General features: G+C 31.5%; 2 protein-coding genes across 4 annotated transcripts; both read left to right on the forward strand.

Moving 5' to 3' along the window:
* Window positions 1-11,399: 11,399 nt before the first annotated feature.
* LOC148203931 (Tetratricopeptide repeat (TPR)-like superfamily protein) lies at window positions 11,400-15,517 on the forward strand. Its single transcript, XM_088106695.1, has 9 exons — window positions 11,400-11,493; window positions 11,886-12,119; window positions 12,343-12,574; window positions 13,176-13,326; window positions 13,619-13,841; window positions 13,924-14,015; window positions 14,346-14,481; window positions 14,676-15,007; window positions 15,223-15,517. Exons 1-9 carry the CDS (start codon window positions 11,447-11,449, stop codon window positions 15,471-15,473), a joined length of 1,698 nt encoding a protein of 565 aa, XP_087962821.1. The 5' UTR covers window positions 11,400-11,446; the 3' UTR covers window positions 15,474-15,517.
* A 1,034-nt stretch (window positions 15,518-16,551) lies between these two features.
* Window positions 16,552-20,308, forward strand: LOC124819804 (uncharacterized). Of its 3 annotated transcripts, none has more exons than XM_088106696.1 (3): window positions 16,552-16,708; window positions 17,514-18,465; window positions 19,364-20,308. In XM_088106696.1, the coding sequence occupies exons 2-3, from the start codon at window positions 17,576-17,578 to the stop codon at window positions 19,842-19,844; spliced, it is 1,371 nt and encodes a 456-aa protein (XP_087962822.1). In that variant the 5' UTR covers window positions 16,552-16,708; window positions 17,514-17,575; the 3' UTR covers window positions 19,845-20,308. The 3 variants fall into 3 exon arrangements, with proteins under 3 accessions (XP_087962822.1, XP_087962824.1, XP_087962823.1); XM_088106698.1 differs by lacking the exon at window positions 16,552-16,708 and adding an exon at window positions 16,748-17,148; XM_088106697.1 differs by lacking the exon at window positions 16,552-16,708 and adding an exon at window positions 17,190-17,411.
* The last annotated feature ends 420 nt before the right edge of the window (window positions 20,309-20,728 follow it).

The raw sequence follows: 20,728 nt of genomic DNA on the forward strand, positions 1-20,728 counted from the left end.
GCATATACTTGATTTTGATGACTGACCATTTTCGAAAAATTTGAAAGAATATCAAAGCAAGCTCTGATACCAATTGTTGAAACAATCGGTACCGATATTACACAGCGGAAATAATAAAACTCAGAGTACGATACGGATTCTTAAAAGCAAAGAGCTTGTTCGGTCAATTTAAAAAATGGTTCCTTTAATTTTCTTTCAAACATTTTATCAAACAGTTGATGTGCAGAAAATGTAAAGAGTATAGGAAGTAGAAAAAAATCACACAAATGATTTTTATCCTAGTTCGAATCAAAAGATTATACGTCGAGTCTTAACTTTTTCACTAAAAACAGTTTTACAGATTACAATATACTGAATGAAATACGAATGATAAAACATTCCTTCGACGCACGAACTGGAAGGAAACTTCCTTCGCAAACGAACCGGAAGCAAGCAGCGAACACTTTCCTTCGACAGACGAACCGAAACAGTGCAGCAGAAAATCTTCCTTCGACTAACGAACCGAAGAAAATAGCTCTGCCAACTTGAAGAGAACCGCTTCAACCTTTGACACACAAAGTGCGAGCTTCTCCTATTCACAAGACTTGACTAGAGCAATGAACTAACACTTGAGAACTTCCTCAGATCACACTGTATTCTCAAAGACTTAGATAAACCCTCAAAGGGTTTTAGACAACTATATATAGCCCATAGGTCTAAATTTAAAAAGACACAATACAACTGTCAGTGATAATAGATTATTGTAAGTAATAATCAATTATTCAAGTTCGTTACAGGATTTTCAAAAAAATATGATAATCGATTATCTTGAGGAATAATCGATTATCTACGAGACTTCGGCAATTCTTATCCAGACCAGGATAATCGATTATTTAATGTAATAATCGATTATCTGCGAGAGCAATGGTGTTTCAAAAAGGCTCGTGATAATCGATTATTAAATCAAATAATCGATTATATGCGCAGATATCCTAAAGACAGGAAATTTCTAAGTGTTTACATGTTCAAAGTTATTCCTAATACATTTTCAGTCTACAAAAATGCTTTTAAATAAATTACAACTTCAGTCTTCGAATGGTTCTCTTGCAGCATCATCAAAATCATTATCTTTTAAAATACCAATACACCTTATTGGTAACACATCCGAGGGGAGAATAATATTAAATAAATGTAATATTTTTATAATATCTTGCAATATGTATATATTACAAAATATCAAACCATAACAATGGTAAATACAATTACAAGCAAAATATGTTAGGACTCTCATTAAATCATTAAATCATTAAATTCATAATTTACATAGGCATATATAAAATCAATGATATTACTAAGGCATCATTTGTAAATAAATGATATTATCAATTAATTACCTTAACTATCTATAACTGGCTATAAATACACTAGTGCAAAATTGGCCTTTAACGTAACCTCGTAGACGTCGGACCACAAAATAACCAACGTAAATTATTGACTGGTGGCATTTTCATAAATAAGTTGGGCATATAGACGTCTATTAGGAGGGGCCCCGACGTCTATAATATTATAGACGTTAGGGCCCCTCCTAACAGACGTCTATATGTCTGATAGGTAGATGAAAAGTTCTTTTTTTTCGCCTTATACACGTCTGATCCCGCCACCCCGGCGTCTATATAATCTTATAGACGTCGGTGCCCCTCCTAACAGACGTGTATATGTCTGACAGGTAGATGAAAAGTTCTTTTTTTCTGCCATATAGACGTCGAATCCCGCCATCCGACGTCTAAATGGCCTGACAGGGTAGGTGAAAAGTTGTTTTGGACGTCATATTAGTGAGGGCCCCAACGTCTAGGCGAGAATAGAGGTCGGTTCCCTAAGTGTCCGACGTCTTGTTTGCTGTTAAATCAAAAATCGAACCCGCGGTTACGCGCACTTCATCGTATTCCTTCTCGCCTTTTCTCTCTGCGGCATTGCATTTCCATATGCGTTTTGTCTCTTTTGAACCGTTTAAACATACTTTTACTCCGATTAAGTTAGTTTTTGATTGATTATCTTCCATTTGAACCGATTAAAATGAGTTTTTGTTGTGTTTTGGTGCAGTTTTTCTGGTGTCTTTGGGTAGTGTAGTAGCACATTCTCCCTTTGCTAATTTTCTCGTAAGAAAAGCTTGCGTCTTTTGGATGTCTTATAGCGTTTCAACCTAAAACCGAACCTGGGTCCTTGCCTAGTTTTCAAGTCACCGTATTCGTTTTCATTGCTGGTTGGAATGGAACTAGGCAAGGACCCAGATTCGGTTTTCGGCTGAAATGCCATAAGAGGTCCAAAAGACGCAACCTTTTCTATAACGAAACTAGCAAAGGAAGAAGGTGCCACTACGCTACCCAAAGACACGAGTTCCAGTAGACGTTGGTTAATGCCATGTCTGACGCCTATAGTGTCTTTAGACGTCGGTTAAAAAATAGGTGAATTTCAGTGTTAAAAAATGTCTTTTTTTTATCTTTTTAGGAAATTTATTTAAATTCAAGAGGAATTATTTTAGGAAGATGTACATTTCAATTTTTTAAGATGTTTTTATTTAAAATTATTATAAAATTGGTTTTATTTTATATTAGAGATAAACTTAAAACAACAAAGTTCAATGTAAAATATAAATTTAAATAAAATTAATTTTACTAAAAATATTTAATAAAGTATCAATTTTAAAAATATCAATATAACATTTATATAAAAATTTAATTTGATTTTAATTTGGAAAATGAAAAAGTTGTTTAATTTAAAAATATATAGAATTGAATTGAATCAAAATTATAAATATAATGACCAAATTAAGACTAAGACATTGATATGATAGTGACCTGTGACAATGTGAGTATCATATAACATTGTTACTACCATGTGACGCAATCTTAACACGTGACAAAAATTTTATCTTTTTGAAAAAATTAAAAAAATATATAAAAATTTAAAAATAATACACAAATCGACATGTGATACACCTTTAATATTGCAAGTACAGTACTAATGGAAATGGTTTGATAGTATCAAATTTTCCAAAAGAAACAAAATCGAGACACATAAAAATAAAGGAACATGTTTGAGAATTTCCTACAAACGTGGAGACGAAAGATATAATTTAACCATATTTATAGGATAAGCTTCAAATGGCTCTCGATGACAAATAAACTCGTCTATGTTTTCAAACTCATCATGGTTTTGGTGGAGAATTTTTGCATTGAATGAGTATAGGAATGAGCTAATATTTTTAATTGGATATGGACATATGAATAAGTTAATACATATTTGTCCTCATCCTCATATTTGTTCCAAAACTCATCTCCTCGTCCTTATGCTCATTTAAATTGCTAAAGCATCAACAATTTATTAGGTAATCCAAAAATTTTATATATATAAGTGGAAATACATGTGTTATGCATATGTCCACTTATTTTAATTATAACAAAATTTATTAAATTAAAAATACTTTTTATTAAAACTAATTATGAAAATAAAGAATTTGTATATTTGTTCATTAAATAATTAATTATTATAAATAACTATTTGTATTTAAAAAGTATGACATAGAAAATGACATTTTAGAAGTGATAGTGATTTAAAAATAGGAAAACTCAATTATTTTATAATAAAAGGTTTTATATAAATAGTTTTTTTATAAACGAGTTTAATTATTTTAAAACACAATATCTATCTAAAAATCATTGAGTTTTTTTACTTCATTATAAGAGTTCTTCTCCTTTGCTTGTCTAATTGAAGAATCGAGACTGTATGATTGATCCTTTCGGTGAGCTCTTTAATTTGAACGGATCAATTTCTCTCTTCACATAACTTGAGTTTCAACTATTTTTTTTGGCCATTTTCTATTATTTGTTGCATGTGAGCTTTCTTTCACTTGCATGCGCCTTTTAATTCATCTATTGAGTCTTTGTTGATAAGTGATTTTAATAGGTATCCTGATTGTGTTTTTGTTGTTCCTAGGTTTAGATAAGATACCTTGTAAACTTGAAAGGGGTTTGAGTTTCTTTTAAGAAAGTTTGTGCCCTTCTTTGATAAGGAAAGCTAATTGCAATTGTTTTTAAGTTATATATATCTTAAAAAGTTATTTTGTATGATTGAGTTGTATGATGATGTTTGATATGTTGAATTCAGTTTATGTTGGATGTTTGTTATATTGTTTGTCTTAATTGAATTAGTGTTGATTTAGAAACTTTTAGATTTGATAATTTGAGTCAGTTGGTATGCGCCCTAACATTAAATGTTTTTTTTATCAAAGTACTAAAAAAGGAATACCAATTTGGTCATTTAAACATGTTCCTTTTTCCCGAAATCACATAAACTTATTGGCCAATGTTTGATACAACATTGAGCGGTGGTAGGCTGATACTAAATGATAGTTTATTGTGCAGGTCTGGGACATTTTAGCTCCACACCACTAAGCGTAGGAAAATGTGAATACTTTGGCATTGCGTGGTAGTATGGCACTACTGAACGTCATCTTTCACTATAGGTCTAGAGAATTTATGTTCTTAGATGCTAAGCAACAAGAAGTTGTTGTTGAGCCTAATTTTTTGTGAGAAGAATGGCACTGAGTGTTACCTTTCACAAAAGGTTTGGAGTTGAGCGTCAAAATTGTCATTGAGTGTTAAGACAAGATCGTCTAGGAATCGTTTATTTTGAAGTTTGACATAATTGTCTATCGAAATAATGTTCATCATATAGACCATTCACGATAACTTACTAAATGTTATATAACTAAACAATTCATAAACGTTATAGTAAACAAACTATCTTAAACGCTATAGTAAACAAATTATCCTGAACGTTATGGTAAACAGTCTACTATTTAGATCTGACGAATAGATCTTTTGTCTGTTGTGTAGTCTCTCTTTGTCTGTGTAGATCCTGTCAAGGACAAAGTGCTTTATTCAAATGTGTTGATTCAAATAAATGTTAAGAGATATAAAAATATTCTAGGAATGTTTCCTTTCTGCTTTTTGTCTGATTATTTATACAACAACATAGTTTTTCTCTACAAAAGCACATTAGCATATGATAATGTACAAAAGGCTGCATCAACTCTATCAAAAGTCAATGCTCTAGTGTAAGAATCTTTATCGAAGTTATCTATAAATTGAAGACTACATGAAGAAAAAAATAACAATAATAATTTATTACACATACTCTTACGCTGCTAAAACTCTCTCTCTCTCTTGGTTTGCATTGTCTAGCTTTGAGAAATATTTTGTGTAACAAGTTTTTCATCTCTATGTTGTTTTAATCATATCATCTATAAGAGAGTTATTCATTTGTACTTGGTTTTAAACACACATTTGTTTTTGGGTAATCAGGAGTGATTCAAAATACTCGGTTTGTTTAGCTTAGGGGCAGTTAAATGGTATTTAGCCAATTGGGTTGTTGTAAACCATGAGTGGTGAAACTTGTTTCTAATTTTTTGAAGTTAGTGGGATCCTTTAAGAGTGCTTAAAGGAGAATTGGACATAACTCACGTTGAGTGAACCAATATAAAACAAGTTTTTATCTCTATCATCTTTTTACTGTGTTTCCAAACACTTTCAAATATATTTAAGTGTTCAAACACTGTCTCAAACAATCTAACCACTACAAATAGCATCTAGCGCTATTTGCAAAATAATTTCACATTAATCCTTTATTCGGATAATTAAGTCTAGTATGAGTCTTCAAATGTGATATGGTTAGTTCTATGAATGAGTCATGTATAATATTTTTGTATTTGTTTTATCAAAACTCTTTTTGTACATTAGCTTATCTTTTCTTTTGTGTTGTTTTGTCTGTGTTTCTTTCTTTTGCGATTATCACCTTATCGGGGTGAGCATATGAGGGATAGGTGTTGAAACATATATGATAAAAGACAATGATGTAACGTAGTTTTCTTCTCGATCGTCTAATGGTTATCTTTAATTGTTTTATATTATGATTATTTCCTTTTAGATAATTGTATTAATACCATATCTATAAGTTTGAGACAAATATCTTTTGTTTTATCAATTTTATAATGTTTGTAAGCAATTATAATTGTGATTTTACAGTTATTAAAGATAAAATGGTAAGATAATTATTTTTAATAATAAAATAATTAAATTTAGATAATGGAATAAGATTACTTAATGAGTAAAATTAAAAACAATGTGTATACCCAAAAAATAATCCTCATATATGTTTATTTATTTATTTGTATGTATGTTTTTTTAGTTTTAAGTTTCATAATTTTTCTTTTTTTTATTACACACTTTTTCCTCTTCTCTTTTAATTATTTGACTTGTTCTATATCCACAAAAATATATTCACATCTTATTTATATATTTTCTCTTGTCACATTTATTTTTTTATTAATTTTTAATATTTTTATTTATTGTTAAATTTTTTTTCGAATAAAAATATTTACATTGAATTTCAAGTGCATAAATCCTTAATAACTTTGCTCTTGAGTAAGTAATATCTTTGTCGTTCTCAAAATTAGGATTTTTTATGAAAAAATGTTATAGGATGACCACATCTTTCCCGCTTCATATTGACTTTATTTAATCAAAATTGAGATTTTTTTAATGTTTTCTTTTAATAAAAGGTGATGTCAACCGCAACTTTTATCAGCAATTAATTATAAAAAGACTAGAAAGTAAGGCAATAGCCACCCTTGTTATAACCCCAAAGATGAAGATGAAGCTAAAAGAAGAGCAATGCATAGAAATCCCAAGAAGCAATTTTGTGCGATGATTCCATTACCATTGTTCCACAAAGATGAAGATTGTGTTCTCATGTTTTTTTAGCTTAGGAATGTGTATTTGTAGGACTATGGCCTTCGGGAATTGGTAAGAAACAACCTGCGTAAGTCTCAAGCTTTCGTTTAACTCTCATTTATTTCAAATTTAAATCCATATTTATAATTAGAGATTCTCTTTATTCTTTTACAATTTTACTATTTATGTTTTGCAATGGTTCTTTCCATTTTTTTTTCTTTTTTCCTTGCAAATATAATTCAATTTATTAATTTACGACTTATAGAAAACTACTCACGATAGCTATCTTATTATAAAATTAAAAGTACCTTAATTATATGATTACAAATTTATTAATACTTACAAATTTAATGTAATATTTATTAATATTTTTATAAGTTTTATTTTTTTTATTTTAAAAAGAATAGACGTGGGCGCAGTCGCATGTTTCTACTCTTGTGCGTACATTATTATTATATACTCTCTCTCCAGTTTTAAGAGTTATATTGGTCATTTAATAATATTGGAGTCTCTTTTCTCAAGAAAATTATACTTAATATATGTCAAAGATATATTAAAATATTATTTTATATATGTATATATATTAAAATATTAAATAAAAATAATAAATTAAATAAAACTTCGTTATTTTATTTTATAAAACTTCATGGATGAACTGATTTCTTTATTTCTTCATCACTTTCTTTTTCTTTCTTCTTTTTTTTCTCTTTTAGGTTTAATAATTAAGAGAGTCTTTATTTTTATTTTTAATGACTTTTTTAAATGTAACTCTCACTTATTTTTTATTTTAATTGAATTTTTATAAAGTTAAAGTAATTAAAATTTCATCATTAATTTCGTATTAACATTGTTAAAAAGAGTGTCACATTTCAGTATATTATTTTCTTGAATTTTTTAAATATTTTTTTAATTATTTTTTTATTTTGTATATTTCTTTTAATTGACATGTGTCAAACTGATATTGTGTCACGTGACAATCAGTGTCATAATGATAGTGTCACGTGTCATGTTAGATCACGTGTCATTGCATTAGTTTCAATTTAGTTCATGTATTTTTATTTTGTCCCAATTTGGTCCCTATATTTTTATGTTGTCTTAATTTAGTTCTATTTTTTAAAAATTAAATAATTTCATCCCTTTCCAAATTCAAACAAAATTTAATTTGTATATAAATTTTTACAATTTAGTCCCTATATTTATTTAATTATATTAATGTTAATTAATGACATTAAATTTCATTTTCTTAAAATAAAAAATTGGAGAAAATTATGTGAAAATTCTAATTAACGTAGAAGATCATAACAGAAGAAACTACTTTAGCTATTGTTTCCACAAAAATTTTGTCCTAATTTTTATTTTAAAAAATGGGAAATTTCACATATGAAATTTCATTTTCACATCGATAAAGAAATTAATAACATGGAATTTATTTTCTTAAAATAAAAAATTGGAAAAAATTTTGTGAAAATAATGTTTGTGGTCTATTAAAGAACATAATTAAACATTTATATAATTAACTAAATATAAATATAAATAAACTTAATCTTGTTAAAAATATTAAATAAAAATATTTGGTTAAAGATTTATATACAAATTAAATTTTGTTTGAATTTGGGAAGGGATGAAATTATTTAATTTTTAAAAAATTAGAACTAAATTGATAATATAAGAACAAAATTGAGACTAATACAATTACAGGTGTGGTCTAACAATGACACATAACATTATTAATGTCATGTCACATGTCATTGTCACGTGGTAGAGTGTGAGCTTAACATGTGGCAAATTTAAAAATAAAAATAAAAATAGTTAAAAAATATTAAAAATTCAAAAACATCACATACTGACACATGATATCTTCTTTAATGATGTTAGTATGAAACTATATTTGATAAAAATAACTAAAAATAAAGACTTTTTGAATGATTAAACCTTACTTTTATTATTTTAAATTTTATCTTTTTTCTGATTACATTTTTGTAACATTTTGTAATAGTTGAAAGATTCACTAATTGTATAACTTGAATAGTTTTCTTAAAAAATATTGGTATTATGTATTCTTCTTATTTAACTTAGGAGTTGGTTTAGAGTGTTAAATATAAACATTAAATAAGAGAAGTTATCTTAGACAATTGTAGGGATAAATTTTTAATTAGATTATTTTCTTTGAAGGTTTTGTAGAGAAATAGTGTTAAATATTGAATCGGAATAACTTTTGTCCAGAAAGCTATTCTTCCATCTTTTGTTTGCATGTAAAATCAGAAAAACTTTTGTTACATGTGAGTCCAGTATTCTTCCATCTTGCATAGAATATGAAAATCATGTATTATGTGTAAGTTGAAAGTTTTTTTTTTAATTATAGGTAGAGCTTGAACAAATATAAGTGGTATATGTATGATTGGAGTCCTTCGGCATGCTAATTAATAATGGAGTCTTCACTTGCATGTTAATTATCTTTATAAGTTTGCTTCAAAGTATCAATTTCCCTTAGTAGATTAATGTAAAGTACATTTATTGTTGCGCCTTAAATGATTTTATGATTTGAGATAATTTCATTTTTTGGAAGTTTATAAGTGTTGGTGTAAAAAGTTTCGTAGTGAATGTTTTGTTTAGATCACTTAGTAAGTACTACGTCTTATCATTCAATCAATGAAAGTAGATATGTTAAGCAAAAGGTATAATTGGAGTCAATTTACTGGGTGATTCATTTAAATGAATCACTTTAACGAGTGTTTCTTTCAATACCCTCCATCAGACATTCATGCAAGACCCTTACATGGAATAGGAAGATTTTTTTATATTTTATTTACAAGGAAATAAGACGAAACATTAAGAGAAATATTTTTTATATTTTGTTTTAGATTTAAATCCTAATTTGGTTTTATTTTGGTCTAGTTTGTTCAATTTGGTCTTTATTTTATTTTAATGTCCAATCATATCCTAATTACGTGACACTCTATCTTTTTCATTTTTCATCACACTCTCACATTTACGCATCATCACCTCTCAAAGTATGCCCCTCATTTAAGATTTTAGGAGTGTCCATGTTTCTCTATTCAATCTCTAAATCACTCACTTTCTCACTAGAGTTCCCTAGTGCACTAATTGAAAATGGAGAAAAAATGGAGAAGATAATGACTGATTAAGTGAAAGGTGTTTAAGAGGATGAAAGTGGATAAATAATTGACAAAAATGGATTATTGAGGGAAAAAATAAGAGAGAAATCTTGCGTGGAGAGATGGAGAGAAAAAGGATAATGGAGGTGAATGGGGTGATAACCGATGAAATGATTAATGATTTAATGATCGAGGTGATAATGGAGGTGAGGAAGATGATAATACATGAAGGTGAGCGTGTGATGAATAAACGAATGAGGTAGAACGTCATATAATAACCATGAGTCATGTTATACAACACTATTACAGTTAATTATTTAGACGATGTTAGTAAAAATGACTAAATTGAACAAAATTAATAGAAATTGGGACTTAATTGACTACTGGAACAAAATGAGAACCAAATTAAACATACTATACCACCAAAATAAGAACCAAATTAAACATACTATACCACCAAAATAAGAATCAAATTAATATTTAAGTCTTTGTTTTAATTTCTTTTGCATTCTTCTTATAAATCTCCTTCCATAGACTTGATATTTGTCAGTTAAGATGTTCAAAAAAAATATGTCTCTTGAACTTTTGTAATAACTCCATCTTCTTGTAACATAGATATTTAATAATTTGGGATCACATCATCTTCCTCCTCTTGAAAAGAATAGCATCTTAATGTATGATGTGTAATTTTGTAGTCACAAATTTGTCAACCATGGATGAATGTAAGTATTAAACAAAGATATATATTATAATAAATATTCTCCGGTTTCACTTAAGATCTAAATCGCATGATTTATGATCGATAGCTTATTCATATGTTAATTGTTGTCGATCTAGCATAAAAAAGAACATAAAAACATATACTTAACGTTATGATTATTTTACAGAGAAACCCATTCATATGTATATTTATATAACTTAGTGTGTTAACAAATTGAATTGTTGGACGGACTTTCTATTGAGCTTATTTCTCCTGGTACTTTTTTTAGGGCGATACACCTCACACCATCCAGTTGCTGCTGATTTTCGATTTTCCAAATGTAAAAAAGCATCTGAATTTAGCTTGAATTGTTTGACTTTGGGGTGAAATCCACCTAATATCACTTGTTACTTGCTCAGAATAATTAGACAAATGCTACGAATATTTTGGTGGCCTGAAGGAAGGGTCTGATCTTACTTTATACCCCTAATTTTTTAGGTTTTTTAAATAGTTTTCTTAACAGTGACTTTTTGAAATGTTAACATAAAAAAAAATTGGAAAGTAATTTCATAAAATGTAATCTCTAAAATGTTAAAATTTTAATTCCGGAAAGTTTTTAATGGAAATTATTTGTTTAAAACTTAGGGAATCAGTTATCTTTAACAGAACAACAACCATTATACTATGTGAGATAGTGTACATTAATAAAGTTGGGAGGTGTAAACAACAATTTACTTTGAATTTAATATCTAAGTGGAGGCCCAAAAAGTAATAACTAGCCCACAGAAAAAAAAAACATGCGCTTTATCCGTTCTTGGCATTAATTGTTAAGGTTTGATCCCAGGAGGAGGAGGTAGACGATGAAAGGTTCATGTCTTCTTCCTTCGCACTCTTTCAACGGAATCAGGTTTTCTTTCTGCTCTTTCCATGCTTAAGTTGTGTTTGTGCTAATGCTCTGCTTCTCCCAACTATGCTACTTCCGTTCCTTGCCACTTCTTTCTTCGCTGCAATGAATCACCTTAGGATAACAACTTCAACTTTATTAATTGAAACTTGTGCACTTTACTAACTCAAAACATACAATTAATGAAAGAAATTAATATTGTTCAGTGCAGAATGTTGTCTTTTAACAATTCAGGTGAGTTTTCGGCTAGGATACATGTTTAATCTGAGTGCAAATAATGGTTTCTGGTTATTTTATCCTCATTTCTTTGGTTGCCGACTCTTCGTTTTAAGTACATACCAGATTGCACTAGTTTGTGGTGGTTTGGTTTAATTCCTTCTGCTCTCTATTATTAGGACAAGCAAAGAGCTTCCGCATATGCTATCATTGTGTGAGTTGAAAAGCATATCATGCTTCTCAGTTTGTAATCAAAAGCAAAATTACAGTCAAAAGCTTTACATTATTCCAATTAAGACTGCTTCTGCTCGGGTCTGCATCTCAAGATCTTCAGTTGGGTCATTGGAATGTGGTGGTACAGGCCCTCATAGTGATGCTTATTCAGGATTTTCAGCTCCAAATGACCATCAGAGGTGGGTATTGGTTCAAATGATATTGTCTTTTCCCTTTCTTCTACTGTTTATGCTTGTATTTTGAAGTATTTCCAAATTTCAATTTTGTTCCTTAATTTTCTTACCAATACATTGGAAATTTATCGTCTAAGGATACAGCATCTTTGTTCCATCTTTATTACTTTAATTATTCGTTTTTCTAATTGACAATGTCCCTTGGCTTTGGAAATTTCACATTCTACAGGATTGGCAGTTTAGAAAGAGAATTGGAAGAATTATTTGATGAAGTGAAAAGAATGATCAGGATGGGAAATAAAAGTGATGCTATAGACCTGCTAACTGCCAATTACGAAGCAGTCAAAGAGAGCCTGAATGCAGGTACTAAAGGCATAGAAGAAGCTGCAATTTTGGATGTTATAGCACTAGGTTACATGGCTGTTGGAGACTTAAAATTTGTTGGATCTTTGTTGGATATGGTATTTCCCCCTTTCCTTCTGTTCTTGTTCATTCTTGTCATTTTCATACCTTGTCTAATTAGGTAAATTAAATTATGTCTGCATAGTTGAACTCTCAGATTCAGCATGACTTTTTTAGTGTTCTAGAGCATGACTTCGGCATACCAATTTATGAAGAACTGACACCACCAGATTTTACTATAATGAGATGGTGTAAGAGTACAATGAAGAAGTCAATTGTCGGTTTATTTTTGTTTTCTAACATGAGTTAATTAATTTTTCATGATTTCTGGAGCTAGAATGAATAAATGGTCATTTCTCACCAAAAATGCATGCAGTTAAATTATCTTCTATCACTCTTCTTGGCTGACATTCTTGTATGAGGCTATTTGTTTCCATTAGTGGGGTTAGTGGATACTAATTTTATAGTGGTATCACATCTTTGATTCCCTTGTACTGAAATAGTTTCCTGTGTATGTCTTAGTTTGTATATACCCAGATGAAAATCGAAAATAATTAAGTTTCTCATTTCTTCTGAAATGCTAAAGTGTTACATTTGCACACCTCTTTCTGTTGTTCCCTTTTCTGTGGAGTGCATTCTTATATTTTCATTTATGGCCAGATGAAAGAAATTGTTGACAATTTGAAGGATGATGCACCTCGTCTGGATTCAATACTTATGCATATGGGAAGTATGTATGCAACATTGAACATGTTTGAAAAATCATTGGACACATATCAGAGGGCTGTCTACATTATGGAGGGGACCTACGGTGAGAACAATTTTCAGTTAGTAATGTTAGTTTTATATAGTATTAGATTTTATTTACCTGTTGTGAAGGACTCTGACTGTGGTTATGTTGTGTTGATTATCTGTTTGATTAGAAATCTGGAGCTATTTTCTTGAGATATTTTAGTTGTGCGTGTCTAGTTAGAAGTTATTTTTAACCATTTCAATCTCCAGATACCTTAGCAGAAATTATCTTCCGTGAAGCCAACTTTGCTTCTAAATTCGCTTTTGTCAAAATGTTGATATTCTCAATAATATAATGTCTTCTTTTATAGGTAAGGATAGTACTTTACTTATCACACCTTATTTGGGTATGGCAAAAGTTCTTGGCTCTTTCGGAAAAGCAACAAAAGCAATAGAGATTTACCAGCGTGTGATCACTCTTTTGGGATCAAGTAGAGGTGCCCAAAGTAAGGATTTGGTCGTACCTTTACTTAGCCTCGGCAATCTTTTACTCAAAGAAGGGAGAGCCAATGATGCTGAAACTCATTTTACTAGGTTAATTTAGTTTCTCCTTCCATACCCAGTGCATTATTGACTCTGCTTTCTTCTATATTACTTATATTTGTTTGGTTTCTAGAGTTCTCGACATATACACTAAATTATATGGACAAAATGATGGAAGAATTGGAATTGCTATGAGTTCCCTAGCCCGTGTGAAGAGTGCCCAAGGTAACTTTGGAACTTGCACATACAATTTATTTGTTCTTGTATATCCCATTTATATTTATATCCCTTTATTTTGCTTTCTCTCCGTGTGGCACAATCAACTTTGTGTTGATTTGAATTTCTTTCATGTATGGTGTATCCGCAGAAGTGGTGGAAACACCTACATTTAAATTTATTTGGTCTTAAGTTATATATGGAAATTACTTTGTTGATGTTATTTGTTATTTAGATGTAAACGCACGCATGGTCCTTGGTTTATTTTTTTTATTTTGTTTTGGAATTGGAGAGTTGAAACCTATGTGCTTATTGATGTGAGTACGATAAATTTTGCAGGAAAATCAGATGAAGCAATACAATTGTTTAAACGTGCTATTCAGGTCATGAAGGACTCAAATTACTTGTCACCAGATGACAGTATATTGGAAAAGATGAGAGTGGATCTAGCTGAATTACTTCATGCCGCTGGGAGGTAACCCTATCACCTTTTGTTTCTATATAATGGTTTTGCTATGTCACCCTCCTAAAATCCCCTTCTCTCTAAAAAGCCAAAAAAATAAAAATAAATAAAAAGGAAGCAAGGAAGAAAGCATAAAGGAAAACAAGATTAAAACGTCAAAGCTGGCTGGTTTTGAATTGAAGCTTTTTGTTTTGTTTAATTCAAAGAGGACAAGAAGGTAGAGAGCTATTAGAGGAGTGTTTGTGGATCACTGAGAAGCACAAAGGAAAGGAGCACCCAATCCTGGTGACACACATGATAAATCTTGCAACTTCGTATTCACGGTCAAAGAATTATGCAGATGCCGAGCACCTGTTGAGAAGAAGTTTGCAAATCATGATAAAGCAGAAGGGAACTGATGACCAGTCCATCAGCTTTCCTATGTTACATCTTGCAGTTACACTCTACCATTTGAAAAATGATGAAGAAGCAGAGAAACTTGCCCTGGAGGTTTTACGCATCCGTGAGAAGGCCTTTGGAAAAAATTCCCTTCCTGTTGGTAAGCCTTCCCTTACTTCATTGAAAGCCTGGTCAGGGTCAAATTAATATGATCAAGTTATTCATTATTCAATTCATTCAATTAATTGTGTTGAATTTCACTGATGATCGTAGTAATACAATTCTTGCATCAAAGGGAAAACTGAGGCTTAATTTTCCTAATTATTTTAATCTTTTGGGATGAAATTGATATTTACCATATGTTATGCATGGCAGGGGAGGCTTTGGATTGTTTGGTGTCTATTCAAACCAGACTTGGTAAGGATGACAGTGAATTACTCGGGTTGCTTAGAAGGATCCTGAATATCCAAGAAAGAGAATTTGGATATGAAAGTGAGGAGATTTTGGTTACGCTGAAAAAAATTGTATACTACTTGGATAAATTAGGGAAAAAAGATGAAAAGCTTACCCTTCACAGAAGACTGTCTGTGCTTAGGAAAAAGTATAACCAGATGGTTAATTATTAAGGGGGTATTATGTGATGATTATGATTATTTTTTGTTTATTTTTCCTTCGTGCTTGAAGTATTTTTCCAAGTATTTCCATGTTGCTTTCAGGTGAGAGGAACGTATACGGATGGTTAATCCCTAAGTGCTTCTTTTTGGAGCTTAATCAACATTCACATAATTCAGACTCTCCGAGTTTAACTGAGTAGTGTGAAACAATTTTACTCCATCTAATTACAAATTATTTTTTATATATTAAAGTAATTGATAAGCATGCGTTTGATTTAGAGAACTTAACAGATTTTTTGAAGATGAATTTGACTCGTAAAATGCAAAAAGTAGGTGAGGAGTGTGGAGATAAAGTCCTGAGTGGATATTGTCCTATACGAGAGTGACGTGCAACTAATTAAATGGTTAGGATGCAAATCTAAGCATCGTTTTCTTGATTAGGAAAAATGGATAACTGATTAAATAAAATGATTGAAATCAGTGGGTAGGTGATAATGATCCCATTTTCTGAAAAGGAAACAGAAATAAGAAACAAGTAATGACATAAATAATTGTGGTACATTTATAGAGAAAAAGTATTTAATGCCTTAAAATGTAAAATATATTTAATATTTAATTCTTACCATAAAAAGATAAAAGTTAAACTAAAAATGTTGAAAAAGGGATTAAAATTATTTACAATAACCACGCAAAATATTTTCAAAGAAGAGTCACAAGGGGCTGCGCAGGTGTCACGGTTAGAAGCCTTTGCAAACTTCGTTGAGAACGATGTTGAGTTTCCGAGAAAATCTGGACACTTGGACACGTGAGAGAATAAAGAAGTTATGCAAAAAAAAAACAATTTTTATGTTTTTTAGTTTGATTTAATAATTTTAAAATCAATTATATAATTATAAGAAAATTGAATCATCATAATAGTAGAAAAAGCAAATATATTTATTAAGGGCACACCAATTGATGTTAGAGACGGAGTGGAATAGAAGGATGAGGGAACAATAATTCAAAAAGCATAGGATGGGACTGTGACAAGGGAACAAAAAAGAAAGATATTTAGGAGCATGGTGTAAGTAACACAATTATTGATACTCTTGTTATTTTTCCTTTGACATGGTGGGAATACAAGGACCATGCTTTTACATCAGTATTACTCACAAATGCAAAACACGCACTCTCTTGGACAGGTGTACAAGCAAAGTCTCAGACATGTTTCGGTGTTACAAGGAAGCTCATTTCTGATTATAATCAAGGCAAGTTCTCTCTCTTTCTCTTTCTCTCTGTCCTTAGATCAGTTAACTGAATATTCTTGTCCTTGCTTCTTTGGGATCTCATGTAGTTTGTACTGTCCAGTTTCGCTGGACCTTTTATCTTCTTTTGTTGGGATTTATGCCAGATAGATCTTTTTTGTTTCCCTTTCATGGGGTTTCATAGTTTGGGGGTGTAACTGCCAAGAGAATTCGAGAAAGTTCACATCTACGTGATGTTCTGTCTGAGACACTCAGTTCTTCCTGAAAATTTAAGCGGAATTCTGCACACCCAAAACCAACATGTTCCTTGTCTGTCAATTAACCACCCAAAGTTTTTTTTTTAACTGTTGCATTGGTTATATTACTTACCAAAAGCTACTTAATGATTGTGGGTTTTCATGACTCCAGTTTAAGGTTCTTGGACAATTAGTTTTCTTGGGAAGGTTTGTTCTTGTTGGATTTCTTTTCCTCTCATAAATTTTTGTTGAGTCATTGACCTTTTGGTTTTCTTGCTTTCCTGCTTGACTGGCGTTTAAAGATGAATGTTCTTTCTCTGTTAATGACAGGGAAATAGAAATATGATTAATAATCAACATTCTATAATGATTTTTGTGGGGATTTTGGCAACGATTTTTAGAGCTGGTGGACCTAGTTTTCCTGTATTTCTTCTGCTTTTACATACCTTTTCAGCTAAATTGAAAGATTGGTAATTTGTTGGTCTCGTACAGTATATATTTAACATTTTTGCAACCTACATAGTTTGTATGTAATGTTGTAATGTTTGGAGTTTGTTTTACTGAATAACCAGATGCTGGATCCCTCAAAAGTTGCCTCTTAAAAAGGTAATCTTTAAGAGACTAGTTGTAAGCAATGGCTTCAGCAGAAGGGAAGGCACCTTATGCCGCTAAGTGTTTTACTCAAGATTTCCGGATTCCCCTAAATACTTCGGACCATCCTTCACCAGTTTCAAAAAAATTAGTATCTGATTGGATTCCTTGTGATTCTACTAATGACCAAATTCATGCCAATTCAGTTTGCATGTCCCATGATCTGAATTCTGATCAACTACCAGAAATGAAATGGTGGCTACATGTGAAGAGTGATTTGGGTGATGAAACAAATTATAATTCCTACGAGTCTGAATTTGGTGCATTCTATGCTGAATTGCTTAATAGAAGTGTCAAGAGTGGGACAGATCAATTGGTCAAAGACTTCGATACTTTGTCTGATTTGGAAAGTGATAATTTATCTGTAGAGCACCCGCGGCATGTCTCTCCTACATGTATGAAAAACAGCAATGCAAGAATGCCAAAATTTGAGGCTTCACTGAATACTGATTTAAATCTTACTCCTAAGAAGAAAGATCAGGGGGAACTATGTTTTTCAGACAGTCGTTTTATGGATTGTGATATTTCCAATTTCTTGGTCTCTGAACAAGTTAAGATGACATCATCTGATATAGAATCACATTTGATGGGAGATGAGGAAACTGGCCCTTGGTGGCGCACTGCTGGAAAAGATGAATTGGCTTCCTTGGTTGCTCGGAAGTCACTTGATCATATTGAGAATTGTGATCTCCCTCATCCCCAAACTAAGCATGTTAGTCAGAGGCCTCCCTACCCTAAAGGTGTTGACCATGATAAGATTCTACCATCATCTTTGAATCGTAAAACCGAGTCTGGTTCTTCTGATGCAGATGGTTATACAACGGGAATATCCACGTCTGACTGCTCATTTCAGGATTCAAGTAAGCTTTCCAGGTAATGGATAGCGGCATACTCTACAATTTTTATTTGTTTTCTGCAATCTTTGCCATGATGGTCAGTCTATTTTCTAAGAAATTTGATGTTTTCTCGTGTTTAAAATATTGAACTTCCTAATTAATAATTAAGTATGACTAGGGTTAAGGATAGTTATTTATAGATGCTAACTACATTGAGGTACCTTGTATGCATGCTGTTTCCAATGCAATAGGGACTGAGGCTAGTTATCGGTTTCAAACTATACATTTTTCATCAAGATAGTACGTATTTCTTTTATATATCAGATAAGGATCACGAAGATGCCATCCCATAATTACTTATGTGGACAGGTTTTAGACTTTTTCTTTTATTTCGATGGATGTTTGGCTCTGACTGATTGCCCTTACCGATTTCAAAGTAGTTTTAGTTATCCATCTCATGCTATCGGGTAATTTGATGATATACAAATTTAACTGAATTTAATCCTTTTTTTGCATCTGATAACCAATTAATTGTATGAATGTATAGAGCTACCAACATGGGTAGAAAATATCATACTTTTGTGAATTTAATTCAACAAAAAAAGCAATGATGGTTTTGCCTAAGCTTTTAGAAATATATGTAAATGCTCTCTTTTAAAGCTATATTTCGATCCTTGAGGGACATGTTTTATCTTATGACCTTGAAAGATGTGCACGGACGCTCTATTCTTGGAAATTTAAGATACAATGATAGAACATAATTGTTGTAGTAGATATCTATCGAATTCCTGTTCATGCAACACGGTTTCATTACTAAAACACACACTTGGTGACTTTTTTTTTGGAATTTTTTCTTCCAACTTTTGTACTGCCGAGTTGAAATTTATTGATTATTCTATGATCAATTTATTAATAATTATGCTTCTTATGTTCAGTTTCATCCAGAGCACAGATTCTAGTTCAAGCAACAAAGGATGGCACACAAATTCTGAGAACAGTAGCATGTCTGAGCTATTGAAAGCTTTGTGTTACTCTCAAACAAGAGCAAGAGAGGCTGAGAAAGCAGCACAGCGAGCTTACAGCGAGAAGGAGCACATCCTGAGTCTCTTTTTTCGACAGGCATCACAACTCTTTGCTTACAAGCAGTGGCTCAACATGCTGCAGCTGGAGAACCTCTGCCTGCAACTCCGAAACAAAAACCAGTCATTGATAAATCTCTTTCCCGCATCCTTACCCTGGTCCCCGTGTAGGGGAATGCTGCTTAAGAAGAGTCATGACAAAGCTGGGAAGCGGAAGAATAGTAACAGAAGATGTGGGATTACAAAGTGTGTTGTTGCTTTTGCGGTGGGAATAGGCCTTGCCGGTGCTGGCTTGCTTCTCGGTTGGACCATGGGATGGATGTTTCCACCGTTATAAATTCCATCTTGGTTAAGTTCATGCTTCTGTTATGATTTTCTGGAATTTGAGTTCTGTTGTGCAGAAAAGATTCACATGAGTGGATATACAATGTTATCCATGGTTTCCATGCCTACATTTGTGTATATTCCTCATACATTTGCGACCACTAGTTGTATATATTCAAGAACATATAGTGTAGAAATATCCACGTCCACCTATTGGGGAAAGGCTTAGTCGTGGCTGTAGTGCAAGAAGAATACGTTTAGTAGATAAGTATAAAGTTTGCTTTTACTACCAAATGTACTTAGTAATTACTTGAAATATGTAAACAGTCAAAATAGTTAGTCAGGTCTGTGGGTCACAGATGGATGTCATTCCCATATTAGGTGCTCGATCTGTTTATCTCTCACTTTTTGTGTATCTCTTCATCCTTTAGCTTTCAATTCTTCTATAGCTCCTCTTATTATTCTTCTGGTTTTTAATTTGTATCTTCCTCTTTTCTTCCAATTCTATTCTTGTATTTGCAAATGCAATCCCTTAATTCTTTTTCTGTGATCTGATAAGAGTCTTTGACTTCTCTTATCAACTTGATCTTCAAGGGGAATTACGGTTATACCCATCGGTATGTTTTCTTACACATGTGAACTGACCAACTAAGATAAACATTTAGAAAACAGTGATCTTCCGGTGATAATAATGTTGTTACCAATGTTGTTAGAGGAGTTTCACTGTACTTTCTGTTACTTGTTGCACCATCACTAATAATATTATATAACACATATTACCACTACACATCACAGATTCTGATGGGGCACGGAAAGGTTTGCCATGTTGCATGAAAGTTTCCCTTTGTCCATGTCTGAAGATCATTCACTATCTTCACAAAATCTTATTTGAAAACT

This window comes from Vigna umbellata, chromosome 2 (genome assembly GCF_029865625.1).
Source record: "Vigna umbellata cultivar VRB3 chromosome 2, Vumbellata_1.0, whole genome shotgun sequence".
Classification (NCBI taxonomy): domain Eukaryota; kingdom Viridiplantae; phylum Streptophyta; class Magnoliopsida; order Fabales; family Fabaceae; genus Vigna; species Vigna umbellata.

What these genes read in the sequence shown, in the direction of transcription:
- LOC148203931 (XM_088106695.1), top strand. Translation starts at nt 11,447, where the DNA reads ATGAAAGGTTCATGTCTTCTTCCTTCGCACTCTTTCAACGGAATCAG. An exon ending in TTACTTCATGCCGCTGGGAG is followed by an intron (nt 14,482 to 14,675) that starts GTAACCCTATCA and finishes TTTAATTCAAAG; the next exon opens with AGGACAAGAAGGTAGAGAGC. An exon ending in AAAAAATTCCCTTCCTGTTG is followed by an intron (nt 15,008 to 15,222) that starts GTAAGCCTTCCC and finishes TATGCATGGCAG; the next exon opens with GGGAGGCTTTGGATTGTTTG.
- LOC124819804 (XM_088106696.1), top strand. Translation starts at nt 17,576, where the DNA reads ATGGCTTCAGCAGAAGGGAAGGCACCTTATGCCGCTAAGTGTTTTACT. An exon ending in GATTCAAGTAAGCTTTCCAG is followed by an intron (nt 18,466 to 19,363) that starts GTAATGGATAGC and finishes TCTTATGTTCAG; the next exon opens with TTTCATCCAGAGCACAGATT.